The 17,462-nt window shown below is 38.4% G+C and overlaps 1 protein-coding gene across 1 annotated transcript in view; it reads right to left on the minus strand.

The window, feature by feature from the left end:
* Positions 1-17,462, minus strand: part of JMJD1C (jumonji domain containing 1C) — a 163,320-nt gene that overhangs the window by 105,405 nt on the left and 40,453 nt on the right. The window contains exon 2 of the mRNA XM_075423086.1: positions 5,661-5,825. Within this exon, the coding sequence (XP_075279201.1) occupies positions 5,661-5,825 (165 nt within the window). The remainder of the gene's footprint in view (positions 1-5,660; positions 5,826-17,462) is intronic.

Consider the following 17,462-nt stretch of genomic DNA (forward strand, 5'->3'; position numbering starts at 1 on the left):
TAAGGTCAGAGGACAAGTCTATCCTCCATATGTCCATCAACACTTCTACTCTTATATTTTACCACCAAGTACCCTAACGTGCAGTTAGCATATGAACATATGGGCTCATTTACATCTAACTAGAACAAACGCATCCTCCACCACCCAGAACAAACCTCATCTCAATCATCTGCAAGACGACCTCCTCATTAGCATGATAGTCAGACTGAAGGTCCAGAGCCCCACAGGCACTGTCCGCCATAAATCAGCTCCAGATTCTCACAGTGGAAAAGAGCTAGCCATTGCCAGCGAAGACCCACTCTTGCTACAAGCCTGGCTAAAGCTCTGTATTCTTACAGAGTCCCAGGAAAGATTGTTCTCAAGCCACTGGTTTAGCAATGACTTCACTTGTTCCAAGAAAGAGAGACAGGCAAACACACTGGTTTTTTTACTGGCGGTGGGAGTAGAGACTGAGTTGCTCCTGCAGCCACCCTACCTTAGGAGACACGCATATTCAGGATCTCCTCATGAAACACACTTTAGTTTTCACATATACATTCTTCAGAAATACACAATTGCAGGATAACCAGTTCTTGCTGTATGGCAGCACCAAAACCGGGAGGGATACAGTTATTGCAGACCTTTGATTAGTTGAGACCATAGGGCAAATCTGTTGATTTGACAGGGTGAGTACTGTAAAGCTAGTGAAGCACTGTCTCCATATTCAAACCATCAGAGAATTAGTATGGATTCTTCTGATTTATTATATACGAATTCACACTAAGTTCACAAGCAGCACTGTTTTATTTATACCTATAATAACAGGCAACACGTACTTAACAAAACAAACTGTACTCAGTACAACAAACAAAACCCCTGACCCATCACCCATCCCTGTATGTAACCTTCCCTATGCACCCTGCGCTGCCCTGCCAGATCAAGGTACCATACCCCAGTCCTGTTTTTCATCATACTGGAAGAGTCAAAATGTTCCCTCCTTTGACATCCACCTTGCACAAGACTGCCAGCTTCTTCCAAAAGCAAAAGGCCAAAAAAAGATAATATTTTTCCTTCCCCTGTTCTACAATAGTCTCCTCCTTTCTTTTTGCAAGTGCAGACGTTTCTTATGTGCACTCCCATTCAGTGCATTCACTTTTCATCTCCAATTGCCAATTCTTTGTTTTCCAGTCTCTTGTATTCTCCTAGAAGTACAAACTTGCCATAATCTATCCATCTTAAACTCCTTTAATCTTAACTGCATTTTCAATTACCCTTCTTCCCTTCTTTTCTTTCCAAGATGATGGAACATGCCCCTTAAAATGTCTGTCTTAAATTTCCTTCTTTCATTTCTATGTAGACCTTCAAAGATCAATTTTCATTTCAGTACACTGTTGAAGCTTCCAAAGCCCTCTCCCCTAAGAAAATGATTAAGACACTCAGTCCACACCTTCCTATGCCTTGAACATAACATTGATGCTGTTAAAAAGTGAACTGCTATCCAAATTTCTACCATGGTGGCCTCTCCTCACTAGTCTACCACCTTAGAACTTTTCTTCCACATTATTCTACTATTCCTTAAAATGTCTCTAGAGGAGTCTGTCCTTAGTCCTCTCTTCTCCCTCTACACTTTATTTCTAGATATTTTAATATGCAATTAGAGAGATAGTAATTAAATTCAAACTGACAGCTCACAGAAGCATTCTGTTCTATGCATATTAAAATCTTGGCTCACATTTGTCACCCTGCCGGTCACTCACTTCCATCTCCCTTCTTGGCTGCTGATGGGATACTATCAAACTCCTAAGACTTCTGACTGAACTGTATCACAGACATGATTTTTCACTAATCTCTAACACCCTAGTACCCAAACTATTTCTACATCAGGGAGATTACTCCCCCTAAAATACAACTACAGATGAAAAATTTTTAACCATCATCTCAATTGCTTCAAAGCTGTTTCCCAGGGAATTAAAAAAATCAATTCTGCCGCACTTTTGAAGTACTGGTAATTTTCCTAGCCCATCACTCCCCTTTTTTGTATTTTTGTGACACATACAATCCCTTGTTTACCAAACCAAGCTGATGCCTTCAATTCCAACACCTTATCTAGTCTACTTTTCTTAAACCCTTAATGTGGAAAGACACACCACTCACTTCCACTACCTACTCTTTTTAAGTTTTCAAAATCCATACTTTTTCCTACGTTGCCCCTTTGATTGAGAAGTTTTCTTTCACACTGACATCTGTAAAGCATTTCCATTACTTGAGGTAAACAACAAGCATCTTTTACCAAACACACTCTTCCTTAATATCCAGGCTCCGTTCACACTGACATCACTTATCACCATTGCCATTTCTTTATGCTTCTTGATAGTCTTTTCTTCTATGCTTGTAAATACCCCACATGCAGGGTGATTTCCAGTTATACCGGTCAGCTGGGCAGCCAAGAAGTTCTTCACCCTTTACAAAAAAGACCATCTCACAAGAAGGAAAGCATTTGATTACAGCATGAGCAAGCTAAGGCACTACACTTACTCCCTCTTTCACAGGCTTGCACAGTGGCCCAGAAACAGGTATCTAGTCAATGCCAGAGTGACCCTGACACAATGAACCATGTTGCTGCTGCCAGTAGGACTCCAGGCTCATTTACGGTCAACTTCTCACCTTCAGCATGAACAAGGCAGGAACCCTACTACAAGAAAAGACAACCTCATCATGAGAGAAACCAAATTCAGGGGATAATCTATCCTTCCTCTGTTACTGAGTTTCTAAACAAGGAGAAAGACGCAGTACTTCTTACTTCCTCACTTTCTCAGTGCCTGACATAAGAGCCTAAAATCTTAAAGCACAGCTGCATGAGGTCAATGGATGCTCTGTTTCCAATAACAGCTACACCTCAGGCACTCAGGCATTTAAAAATAGCAAACGTTTGTGACCAACTTGCATTCTAGCAATTCAATCTGTAAAGTGGAGATTATTTGTATCAGACAACTGAGTAATAAACGAAATCAGTAATTGTGAAGTACACAGATAGTAGACTAACAACTGCCCATAAAAAGCCCCACAGGAAATTACAAACCATGTCTTCTGATCAGGTTTGAATACCATACAGTAAATACAGAGCATGTTGATCAAGGAACAGAAGGTGATAACCACTTACATAAACAAGCACTTTCCACTCACTCCACTAAAGGCAAAGATTCTGTAGAACTACTATAGAAAATATACTTCAATATTGCTTTGTTGTGTATACATCAGCATCCAAAATGAAGTTGTACCAGAAACTTTTCTTTTGGAATTTAATATGAAGACAAGATGGTCAAGTACACAAATGATTTTTTCCAGTATAATTCACATGCATGGGAAAGATTGAGACTTTTCCTTTTAATAACTACAGCAAGACTCAACTTTTCCAAAAAGTGTGCACTATCACATCCGCACTCAAGATTTCACAAAAAAGTACAAATATTCCTACTGCTGTTTGGAAAACGTCATTTTTTACCATCTTTTCCATTGCTTTGCCATTTTTAGTAAGTCTTGTTTTGACAAAAAAAAACACAACACCTCAGACCTTCATAGAGGTCATTCAGTCCACTGCACCTGCACCAGAGTGTTCAGATAGTCTGCAAACAAACCCCAAAAGTATTATGGCAACTTGAGCACCCTCTCTGTTCCCCAAGACCTGGTGTGCTCAGTGCAGCTATTGATACAGAGCAGAACTTTGGGAGGTGCCTGTGGAAGTAACCTGCTCTAACTAGAGTTAATATCCTGTATCCATACTTTCACCCAAATACGGGTTTTCTGGAATGGATGACTAGAGCATTTGACTCAGAAAACAATTGCTAGAACATCTGTATACAAGCCAAGTACAAATGCTGAGAATTTGTCATCTTTAACACCTGGAAACTGTGACCTGACAAGCTATTTGAGCTCTATTTTGGACTATATGATTTCAATTTAACTGTAAAAGTAGGAGGTGGGTCTTTTGTAAACCCTCCTTCTCAGGCCTATCAGCCACCTCAAGAACGTGAATATTAAAACAAGGAAAAAAAATGTTTCTGCCTTCTGCTGGACCAGCACAAGTTTGAAAAAGTCTCTACTGAGAGAAAGATGTGACTAAAATGTTTTCACACATTAGGAAACAAAAGACACACTTTTAACTCAGGGACAGGATCAACAGCCAGACTGGAATACTTTCCAGAAATACACCCCTTCTAAACCCAAGACGCATCTCCATCCTAGAGGGCAAGATTAAAAGCATGTAAAATAGCAGAGTACTTAGATCCTAAGTTCCAAGTCGCTAAGAGATTTTAAAATGCCCATCTCAATCAAGGAGAGATGGGTGACTTCAAAGCACAAATGACGCGACTACCTAAAACTAAAAATTCTTGCTCAAGGATATACTAACAGGAAACAGAAAATTTGCCTGTACAAGCAAATATACAAAGCAGCCTCTACATCCAGAAAGATAGCTTGTTTCACTCAAGCATATTAGGACAAATAAACTAGGTGAATCAAGTAAGAACATTAACTGAAGAGGAGGTAAGTCCATCCTAAACCACCTATGTATCTTTTCCACCACTAAGCTTTCTTGAACAGTCTGCTTCATGACTTTCAGCAAGACTGTTCCAACCACAGCCCCAGAAAAATAATCATGAGACAGCATTTCAGAAAGTCCATCAAGTGCTCAGAGATGAGAATACAAAGGGAATACGTAAATGAAATACAGATACAGCTAAAGTCCGGAGGAAGAAAAAAACCGCAATCATCTAAACTCATTATGATCCAAAATTTCTGAAAACCCAAGACTGAAGTTACAGATACTAAGCTTGATATCAAATATACCTAAGACTTCACTATTTTGACAAACTTGTTGGAGCTTCCTTTCACCTTCCAGTCTGTGAGAAATCTTCCCCAACTCTTTGCAAAGCAAAAAATATCCTATATAGTAGGTTCCTGAAATCTTGTATCTGTTTGGCTCTTCTGAAGACTTTGACAGCACTACTAGTTTCTTTGGAGGAAAAAAGGAATACATGTCTAGTGCTATTAGACTGTCTCATCAGATCCTCAGTATTTATCAGGTCTATCTAAAGTCGTGTCAAAAACACACACAACACACAACCTCCTAGCAGTGCTCTCAGCAGCTTTAATGTTTGGGCATCAATCCAGAAAGAACGAGAGTCACAAGTATCACCTCATAAACCAGGCAAGCAATTATCACTTACTTTATTCGTCTTCGCTCAGTCTTCTTGTCTTTCTGAACTCTGACCTGAATTCTAGATACACTGGACTCCCACAAAGAAGGTATCACAAGTTCAAGGGTTTATTTTTCACCTTAGTTTCAATTCTCCACAGAGCAGTAAGGCGTGTTGCTAACAAGTTTATATTTTTAAGATGCTTTGACTACGTGAAGTGCCATTAGTTCCCTTATGTCACTCAGACACTAGTTTTGCAGTGCTCCAAGTTGATTCAAAAAGGAAGATGAGTGACTATTATCATATCACTCCCACCCTTTCAACACAAACATGCTTTATGAGTAATTTCTTATTCTTTCCTTACCCTTCTTCCCTCCATGCTTACCACTTTCCACCATCGCTTAACTAACCTAGACAGCTTCCTATGAAGGACAGAATTAAAGAGATTAAAATAGCTGAGTAAATGCAATTGCTCAAATATCTTACCAATGCAGGCCATTGAATTTGTTTGATCTTTGATCCCTGAGTCTGGCTTGGGTCCTTTCTTTTCGCCCAGACCAGCTGGTACTCCACCAAGAAGGTTGCAAAATCTTCATAAACTTTAACCCATTCTCGCTTTTCCCATTCAAGGTCATCAAATTCCACATACACCTGGGGAAATTGAAGAACAGGAAAGGACATACATTATTACACATACACAGCATGTGAGCATCTACGTGCACTTTTGAAAGCATGTATTTTAAAAGTTAACACAAGAGCTTAATATTACCCATTTGACTGTTATGGTACTGAAATTATATAATCAGTTCCTGCACCACAAAAGAAATATTTCTTGGCAGTGTATCTGTGCTGAAGAGAGGAGGGTTACATTTGCTAAAACACTTCCGTTAACGTTGGATATCTTCTCTCATGAATGAAAAGTATAACACTGAAGTATTTACTAGTATCATTCAAGTAACACATACAGCTATTCACATATCAGTTATTAAGTTTTAAGAATACTTCCCATTCTCTGTTCAAATAATTGTCATATAATACAAACCAACCAAAGAAACACTGTTTCAAGGAAAAAAACAAAAAACCAAAACAAAACAAAAGGCCATTTGGAACAGAACCAGAAAGGACATCCTGAGCCTGCAGACCCTGCTACTACAAGAAAGCCCAACACACAGCACCAAACAGAAGCAGCTCAGTTTCTTGCCACTTCAGTCCTTCTGGCATCCCGACCCTTCGGAGGGGAAAAAAACCCCACACACTGTTTCCAGCTATTTTAGTTTGGAGCCAGTTTGCAACTATTCGATCTTGTGCCATCCCAGTCCTGTATGTTATACAGTTCTCCCCGACACATCTTAGAGACCAACCATACTCTCCTCCCTCAGCTGCTTTCACTCAGCTAAATATGCCATTTTGTCTCCTCTTTCGAAAAGGGAAATCAGAGCCAAAAAGCGATCTAAAAGCTATCTACATTAGCAAACACAAACTCTTCTAAAACCATTACAAAAAAAAAAAAAAGAAATCAACACAATCAATTGTTTTATCTTCCAAATTATGAGAAAATTCATAAGAAAAACCAGCTGGCAGTATAAAAAAAAAAGTCACTGCTTGTCTCACAAACTGGAGAAGAAGGGAAGATGCTTTGCTACCCTCCTGAATTTCAGCCCTCAGCCACACCCAAGGCAACTTCTGAAACTGGAGTTTCTTCCTCTATCTCCTTCTGAGAACTTGAATCACTGTCACAGAAATATTCTTGTCTTTTTAACTTTGGTTAATTTTAGGTCTGCAACATAGTTTCTCGTCTAGACTTTCTGTCTCATGCTTTCCAAAGGTGTACTACATAGTGCTCCTTCTCATCTTGTCCTTCTCCCTTCTGTGTACACAACTCAAATTTGCACCAAGCCTCTTCTCACTCCTGTATCAAAATTCATCATCCTAGTTTCCCCCCAAGATACTCTTTTTTTATCCCCTATTACTCCCATTCTGTTCCTACACACTCCCTTCCTTTTCCCTTCCCTCTTTAAAGCATCAGATGAAGATAACTTACTGCAGTTAGTTTCTTCTGTGACAGCCCATTATTGCACCTCCACTTAAAAGTCCAAATAAAAAGGAAGAAAGTAGTTTCATCTCCTGTCAAGCTACCCTGTCTATCCATTTATTTCACTGTTCCTCCTCCTCACAATCTGCACAACTGCTCACTACTCTAACAGCAGCTATCGCTTGCTGCACACCTGACTCCTTTTCACCCACCCCTCTACCAAATACCGACACCCTGCTGCCCTTGTCATCGTGCACGCTCATTATCACCAGCACCACATTCACGGTCAACTGGTCTTTCCACCTCTCATCTCACATCTCATCTTACTACTCATTTTCCTTCTTGCCTGGGCAAGGTAGAATGTGCGCAAGGCAGTTGTCTGCATGAAATACTCTTTCTTCTTTATTGCCTTTATCTCTACATCACCTTGTCATCAATGCCAACTCTCTTTCACCTTTTCCCTCTGCCCATTTCACTCACCGAAACTGTCAGGAAACTACTGCTAGTCTTTGTGGTGGGCTTAGAATCTGCCCTATAGTAACAGTTTGTACATAAAACTATCCTGTCTCCCTAATTGTTCATTATTACAGCTATTGCCTGCTATTCTAACACAGCACGTAGAAAACAGCAGCAAAACCTCAAAACTAAAAATTTAAAATTGACATCTTTCATTAAAAAGCACTTTTTAATAAATTAATTTCTACAAATTAATGTTAAAATACATAATAAAGTTCCAGAATAATAATTTCTCAGTCAAAACAGAGTTAACAGTAAACACAATAATGCTTTAAAGCACTGGCAGGAAAGCATGTCATATCTCAAATCATCTTAGCAGCAGTATCTTGCATTTGCAGCTACTTTGAACACTTCTACAGAGACATTTATTTCTGCAGTTGATGAAATGACAAAATTTATAAGACAACCTTCAGTGACAGTACAGTCAAAAATCATTCTCTAAAATTACCTTCCTCCTGGCCCCCCCTCCTGCAAATTCCACTCAATTATTCCGGACTGGTCAAATAATTTTATTTTAGTATGTGGAAACACATTTTGCTAACTATTCTTTAACAGGGTATAAGAAGTTAAGCACTAGACCCCACAGAGCAGCAAATCTTAAAAAACAGGAGGCAAGGGGAATCAATCAAGTGAATAAATTTTTTTTTAAAAACACAGATAAGTCTAAACTGGAGTTAGCAGTTTAGAAACTGCTGCACTAAAACATACTGTATCTTCTAGACACTAGCCAAAACTTGTGGATAAGTGTGACAATCTTGTGTTTGTGTGCAAGTTTTGCACCCCAAATAAACCACAATCCGGTGCAACAACAGTGGGAGTTCTTGCTGAGCTATCTGCAGACTCTCCTGGCACCACATAATTAGATCTTCAAAGGAGCAGTTCCAAGAAAAGTGGAGAACGGAGCATGGTGCCGAGCCAGTCTGCCATTGCCCAGGGCACCATATTCCTCCTCCAGTACGATACGCACACAACCTTACTTGGGAATTACTTCTGTCAGCTTCCACCACATTGAGGTTTCCATGCCAAGGCGATTAACGATCTGCTGGCTTTTCAAAGTTCATTGTTGAAAGGCAGAAACAACACGGATGAAATACAGAGACCAATCCTTCGCGCATTCTCTTTTTTTCTAGGAAATACTTAAACCAGGAAAATCTACCATTAATTTTTCTAAGGCAATAGTAAACCTCTGAAGAACGCAGGCTTCCTCCTCCTCTGCACACTGACCTACCGCACAGAGAAGAGTGGTATCCCAAGCAACACGATTTATGTAAGGGGGCAAAAAGTGGAGAGAAGGAGGAAAGGAAGCAATCCAACAGCCTATGCCAACAAAATAAAATGTAGAGCCAAAGTTAGACCCCCTAAGGAGTGCAAAGGCTGAAAATATTTAATCTTTCACTTGTTTCACTAACAAAAACTCTGTACAGCAAGAAGCTCTGTAACATTTGTCTCCCTAAGAATGAACGTTGATTTTAAGATTTTTCAGCCAAATTTTGCTTCCTTGCCTTGTCAGCTGTATAGAAGTTTGTGTTCCCAGAGTGAAGTCTTCTCACCACATATGCATTCACTTGCATAAAAAGGAGAAATTCCCACTGGAATGGTATTATATTTATAATTGGCATTAATGTGCTAATTTTGTAACTCACTACTATTTTCCAACAGGAAGCAGCATAAGCTTTTAGCATGCTTTTCCAAGTAAAGCAAGACAACAAATTAATTTCCAATGCAGTCAGCCAAACAATTGCAGTAAAATATTGCTGTTTCAAAGCCAAACAATCATGGTGAAATTCTCTACATGCAGTGCTGTGATCCAGAGTTTTCCAGTCACTTCTGCTCCAAATAAATACGCCTGACCAAACAAATTCTGAAATCCTTTAAACTGTCACGAAAGCAACGCTGACTTTCAGCAAATTTGACTTATAATGATAAAAAGCACAGTCCACGCACCATCCACTTTGTCGAAACCACCGGAGTGCGTGGATGCTGTTTGTAACTCCGCCACACCATAGCAGTGTATGCACTGCACACAGGCTGTCAGTGCTGAAGACAACTGCAGCGCTTACAACCCAAAGGCTGACTTCAGGTTACATGTGCCCTGGCAAGAGCTCCAGGCAATGCAGCAACAAGAATCACTAAAAACTTGCATCACTTTAAGACAAAGTACTATCTAGTAACAAGGAAACAGAGCGCTGTATAGCATTTATTTACTAAGTTTCTAACTCAGTGTGTCAAAATGATCCATACACCTGATTTGTATTTAACAGAACACCAGTTCTGTTCTCCCTCCTAAGGGAAGAGTGTAGTTTCTCCTTTATCGCCTAAAGACTGCCAGCAAAATATTTATTTCTAGGGAAAAAAACCCCACAACCAATCCTTCCTAAGATGTTTTTAATAAGGCAAAGAAAAAACTTCTACTTTTGTACCACATCAAAGAGTCTTTCATTAACACAAATTTGGCTACTGACTTCAAGGTGAGTCTCAGAGCACATCCCACTGGGTTTCATTCATAACATTTTTAAATTAAGAGACAGAACATTACACCATGTGCAATTATAATGCATATATATTTTACACGTTATTTGTAAGAGTTCATAACTCAAAACTCAGGTGCTAAAAATTACCTGTGGAATTCAAAAGTCTTAGTTACACAACTGAAGAGACAGACCTAAAACTCTTAGCAATGTAATCAATCATCAAAAATTAGCTGTCAGTTTTCCAACCTCATGATGTATGGTCAGGTAAATACAAAAACATAAACCTTTTATGTAATTTGGCAGAAATTTACCTGAAAATATGCAAGCATAAAAAAAACATGTTTCAACAGCAATAAATAAAATAATTTACAAGTTGGGGGCGTGTGTTTTGTCTTTAAAACCTATGGCACCATCATCAGAGGAAAAAAAATGATGCCTCCAACTCACACACAGTAACTAAGGGAATCAGAAAATACAAGATGTCAAGACAAAATTCCCAACTTAGCACATTAAAATGCAAGTCCAAGTTGGTTCTTCCCTCCCCATGTTCTCCAGTTAACTGCAGCCTGCAAACTTTAATTCTGGGGCACATACATTTTATGGTATGTTTAAGAATGGCTTATTCTTGGCCCAGTAAAGAGGGTGCTGGGAGTTTCTTGGTTTTGAGAGAAGAAAAAAAAAAAAATCTACCTTCAGAAAAGAAAATCCAAGGAGCCAGGCAAGCAGCCAGTGCCGCCTCCTGCTGCCCGCAGAGGCGGAGGGAGGCGGTGAGTCCAGGTATCCCAAACCATCTCTGGCAGCGACGCAACTTGAAATTGGCAGGAAGGTTTCCAGGGGTCTGAACCCCACACAACTCTGACAGCGTGGTTAGCTCTGGTGGGCTATTTTAGCATTGTATGTAGCTGAAAATTAAAACAAAGTACACTAGGCTCCAAAAAACTTCCGTCTACCTACTGAGATGGATGTGATTGCCAAACATCTAACTGGTACAAACTAAAGCTAGTTGTAACTGCACAGGGAATGGAGCCAGTAAGAGTGTTTTTATAAAACTTGATTCTTCCCATCCTGTTCCCAATATCCTTGCCTTCTCAAGTTTTTACAGATTGTTTCTCTGATGGAAATGGCATTACCCAGCAGTCAAGTCTTTCTAAATATATCTTTAACTAATCAAATGCAATCAAAGCACAATTTACTATAAAGCAAAACAGCTTAACACAGTAAAATTATTGCCGTGTTATACAAATGCTACCCATTTCCGCATGGAAAAGTGGTGAAACAGCAACCAAAGACAGCAGTAGGGTTTTCTATTTGATAAAGGGCTTGCAATGTTGTTCTATGCTACCAAAATTTCCCCAGTTCTTCATATTAGCATCTCATAGTCACTCTACATTAAAAAGAGCTCATAAAAAAATCACCATGCCCTTTCCGTTATATATAGAAATGCTATACATTTGCCTTTTACAAACTCTTCAAGCAAAACAGTACAGAAAAAAAAAGAGTATCTGAAAATACACTGGCATCAGTCCGTACAGCCTAAAAACATCTGAAACAGCTGGAATAAATGGCAACACATTGGCCTTAAACTATTAAATTATTTAGGATTAAAAGATGGGCTTTATTGCCTCCATGTATACTTAAAAGCAGCCAGCATTTTTACTGCTAATCAGACATATTCATTCCCAAATACAAAAATTTCACTTGTATTTGTAGCCAAGAAAGTATTTACTTTCTTTGTAGACACCCAAAATGCCACTGTAAGTCTTCAGAACAGCTGAAAAAGTTCTTGACAAAACTGGTATATGTTCATTAATCAGACTTACAATTCTTCCACCATTTAAGGAACACACCAGCTTGTCTCAAAAATGCAAGAGCTCTGCATTTAACTCTTGAGCACTAGAAAAAAAGCTGTAGAATCTGATACATGTTTTACTGGAAAGAACACTGAAAGCACCTTAGAAGATAGGACAAATTAATAATGTTGATTATTCTATGCTACTACAGCACTTAAAGAAAAAACATGAAAATTATTTGACTAATGTTCAAATCTGCGTATCTGTTTTGATTATTTGTGGAGATTGCAAGTAGTAACAAAATTTTAATGGCAGAAAACTTAATTTTCTCTTAAATGGACAGAGAAAGTCATGCTACTTTCAGATGAGCTGTGGCAGTCAACAGGACAGCTCCTCCAAGATTAAATCCCCTCTGACACACCCTACTCTCATGAAACATCATACTCATGCTTCTGAAGTCTTAAATTCTCTGTTTATTGAAAGGAAAATGGAATAGGTGTATTATCCCAGAAGCAGTCCTCAGTTATAACCTGGGAAGTTGCAATGTACAAAAAATAGGCTAGTTCATTATCTGCAGGGTATTTAGTCTCTGTTGTTTCAGACCTGCCTGGAAATCTCGTTTTTGCAGCATGATGGTTCTGGGTCTGTCCAACAGGAACAGATCATTTTTCTTGAAAACCACTGAGAGACGCTGGATAACAGCATTCATCTACAACTCCTCTGAAATACAAAGAGACAAGCCCTTCAAAACCACTGAGACAAAAATAATATCTGCAACCTCAGGATCATCTGCTCAAAATTTATAAGACTATACAGAGGAGCCTTGCTCGAGACACACAGTGACAGACACACTCAAGCTGAGGACATACTTTAACTGCCAACATTGCTCAACACACTTCATACATGGAAGAATAAGCAAGACAACCCTACGGTCTAAACAGGCTTCTGAATAAACCAGAGATACAGCTTGCTGGAAGACACGCCAAATACATGCTATGTGCCGGAGGGAACAGGACCAGATACAGCAAATACATGCTTCAATAAACATGAATTCTCCAGGCAGCTTTCTTGTATCATGCTTTAAAACACAAAAATCCTACAAACAGGCTTTCAGATAAAAACAATTCTTTATTTCAAGCACAAACAGTAGTCTCAAGATACATTATGGGGGAATAAACAAAGAAATTATCATCGAGTAGAGTTTACGGTTAATTTTGAAATCCTAATTCTGCATTCCCTGAAATGCATGCTTGAATACCAACAACAAAGTAGCTGTTGCAGAAAAAACGCAGAGAAAAAAGCTTGCAAAATAGAAGAAAAATACCAGTACTACTGCAACAGACTGCTGCAGTCTGTAGTCTGGATTGCTAAGCAACCAGCACATCACAGAGTACGAAGTAAGACTGCAGGGAAGGCAACAGCATAAAAAAAAAAAGTATCCTACTTGGATGCCCCAGTACCATCTTTGAAAAGTAAAAAAAAGAAAACCCAAAACATTTACAGGCATATGTCTTTCATCTCGCAATTTAAAATGCATATCCTATAGAGAAAGCTGCAGGGAGAACATACGAACTACTCTGAATTGCAAGAAAAAACCCAATATTTCCTGTATGTGATACAGAGTTTTAAGTTAGTTTCTCAAAAAAGACTTGTCCCTGATAAAAAAGATAATTCACGGGAGTGTCAAATTTTATTTTAAAAGCTGTCTGAATCACTTCGGTATTTTAAATATTTGACATATCTATTTTGCAAATCTTCTTCCAAATTCAGATCTTAAATCATGACTGTGTTGACTTACACACCAAAGTCAAGTAGCCCCATTTTGAAAATGTTTTAGATGCCAAAAATACCCTGAATTACTCATCCAAATGACAAATAGAAATGCCTTACAATTTTAAGAAAGCATAAACTATTAAATCATAGCAACAACTAGTTAAAATATAGACATTACACAGAAACTTCCTGCTCTTTCAGGCTTGAAAAAAATCTTTCAAATTCTCTGCCTAATACAACATAAGAAACTTTTCTTACTATACCTAAATTTCTAAAAGTTAATTGCTAAAAACTATTGTTAGGAAGCATACAATCTATAGAAAGCCTATATATTCAATTTAAAAATGGAGTCATATACGCACATTTTTAATGTCACACTAAAAAGACCAATACCTGTCATTTAATAAGGAAACATTATTGCTAAGTCTCCATTCAAAAGTTTACGCTGGTTTTAATCTGTATACATCTCATATTTGAAAATCTAACTGCAAAACAACTGGAGACAAGACCATTTAAAATACTAATTATTAATTGTTAAACATTAATGGCTTTCAGTCAATTTTTACAGTGCAATGGCTTGTCAATGAAGATAAAGTTTGTCTAGCAGGTTGTCAGTCGACACAAAGCACTACAGGAGGCTGAATTAAAGCGCACAGCAGAAGGAATGCATTCCTTTCTAGCCAGAATTCGTGATTTACAATTGCTCCTCATCTCCAAAATTCAAGTTGGCTACAAACAGAAACCTACCTCTCTTGAGGTAGGAAACTTCACCAAATCACCTGGCTGCAGCCTTAGCTAACATAGTCTGGCTTTAAAGCCACTCACAGAGAAACAGGACAACTTCAGTCCTCCCGGGACAATCTGAATACACATAGCTGGAACCTAAGGAGAGACCAGGACCTAAGCAAAGAGCTACAATGATTACATGAGTAGTTCTGATGTCTCACTCCAGATGAATAGCCCAAACCCAAACTGTTGCTAGAGGGAATCAACAGAAGTCCTAAAAGCACAGGGCTTTCTCCATTTCTGCCAAGTCAATCCAACTAGTTATCTTTAATAGGTGAGGAACTGAAACAGTCATCTTTCCAAGGTTCAAAGGACTAACCCCTAGATCAGACCTGGACCTAGAATTATTTACCAATATCTATACAGACCGAGGTTCAGCCTGGTTCGTATGCTGGCACGAAAAGTGATACCCTCCCAAAGCCACAGTGCAGAGACTGTATTAACACTGTACGTTTCAACAGCAAATCTCTGAGGTCAAAACAAAAAAGAGACCATAACAGAAAATCAAGGGTTCAAGTTCAACTTGGAATTCCTGACCAAAAAAATTACAACTCTAAATAACATGCAAACTATAAAGAAATACAGCACCACCATAAGTAACTTAGGCAACTACCTTTTCTATTTCACAGTCTTAAGGAGACGTTTGCATCAGAATGAAGGTTCATTAGTAATGTGCATAGACAATTTGGTCCCAACTTAACCAAATAATTATCTTTTGTCAATGTATTTCAAAAGTCTTCTAACAGCTGTTTGTTTGTAATTAAAAAAAATAAACAACAAACTTCAGACATTGATATTTAATTGGGAGTTTCTGCACTCAGTTGATGACAGCAGGCAAGTCACAATCTCTGTCCTTTAGTACCCATACTCTAGAAAAGGAACACAATCCACCATCATGTCAACCCAGCGTTGCTTGTTTTGATCACAAATACTTTGGGAACTGAGATTATATGCTTACACGACACTACATGTAATGGAGATCTAATGTCACTGGGTTTACAGGTGTGACTGAAGCGTTACAATACAAACCATGCTGGATCACAGAAATATAAAGACAACTGGCTCCTCGGAACAACTGCTCGCTTTGTTGTTACTGCTGCTGCAGCTACAGCACCGGAAGGACTGCTTCAAATAACTAGAATCAGTGATGCGTTAAGGCTTCAGGAATATCAGGGTGGAAAGTGCTTAAGGTTACAGAAATCATTCATCATATCTACATGAAAACTCTCTCAATATGCTCGTCTACTAGTGTTTTCCGTAAGATACACCTCTGCCCTCTTATCTAACATTATTATTTGTCAAGTCACAAAATCTCTCAAGTATGTGAGGAAAGTCATTCAACCTTTTGTAACCCAAGTACCAAGTAATTTATTTCAGTACCACAATTCTCCAAACTACAGAGAAATGTTTATGATTTTCACTCTAATTGCAGGGAGGGAGGGCAGAGCTTACAGCATACCTTTTTATCTTTTTTTTTTTAATTAGAAGTGGTCCTAGAAATCTTCAATGTACTACAACTCAAACAAAAAAGTGAAGGCAACATTATGTTATGCATTTTTTGCTCTGCTAGTAATTTCTTGCAGACAAGGAAGAACAACAGATCAACTGATAACACCAACAGAACAATAGATCCAACAGATAACACAATCAAACCCATAATGCTTAAGCCCAGAAGTAAAGACATAGGAACAAAACACTGGCAATGAGCATAGATCAAAAGCTGCCTAATGAACCAAATTAATAACCTTAATTACTGCATCAGCTATGTCTGGGTAACTTGCCAGTGAAAAACTCAAACAGATAATCCCTGTAACCCAGCAAGGATAGTATTTTTGAATAAATGGCATTTTAAAGATGATGATAATAAATGAAAGTTTATAGGCTGTAACTACGAGGGCTGTGCCTGGGATTAAAAGAAAAATCCTCCTTGCAATTCAAAATGCATGCTGCAGAGAAGAGAATAAAAAAGCATTAGTTCAGAACTGTACATAATTTGCTCACCATCTGTGCAAGTTTCTGGAACAGCAACAACAAAACAGGTTTGCTGTATGTCCAAAGCAGCTTTTCAAGGTAGAAATGATACATATGATAAATGTACCCACTGTGCTGACTCTGGTATTTTTAGAAGTTACTTGTATCTTTTACGGAATTGAACAATTGTGAAGCCTGAAGTACAAACACAAGAACTAGTGCTCTTCATCTTCTCCTTTCTCCCTTTTATTTCCCCACTATCATCTTGCTGATTTAAAATTAGATAATAGTTTATGTATCCCAATTCAACCATTGCTATACAATAAAAATGCAGAACAACTTCCCTCCAATTTTTAGCACTCATTCTGCATTTGCAAGTTTATTTTCCAAGCAGCTCCTTATAATTCTGATAATCACTTAAATTTAATCAGAATCTTTAAACAAATGTATCAACATAAGCAAATTCTTTTTTGTAACAAATATTAACACACCTCATCTACTTCCAAGTTTTCTGAATGATGAAACATCTTGAAAACCAACAAAAAAATCCACAAACTGTAATACATGTTGCATCTACTGTTAGTTATACAGAATACAGACACGACTTCTAGAAAAAATTCAAGTAACTAAGTAGGGTCTTTATGACCTTCAGAGGTAACTCCAGCAACCACGGCCTTCCCTGAGTGAATTTGCATTTGACAATTCTATTGTATTATGATGAATCAGTGCAAGAGAAGATACAGCATACATCACACTTGTTCCCATTCCCCTTGGGAATGAGCAATAAAATTACTGTTCAAGTTTAAGGGACACAAGTGGTCCCTTGAGGAAAATGAACACACTGTAAGAAGATATTTTCGACTGAATGAGTCACCAGCTGCAGATCTCTTAGTGGTGCAAGATAGCTGAAGTATTCACCGGTAATGATGAAGAAGGGAATCTGTTTTCA

This window comes from Opisthocomus hoazin, chromosome 6 (assembly GCF_030867145.1).
Source record: "Opisthocomus hoazin isolate bOpiHoa1 chromosome 6, bOpiHoa1.hap1, whole genome shotgun sequence".
Taxonomy (NCBI): Eukaryota; Metazoa; Chordata; class Aves; order Opisthocomiformes; family Opisthocomidae; genus Opisthocomus; species Opisthocomus hoazin.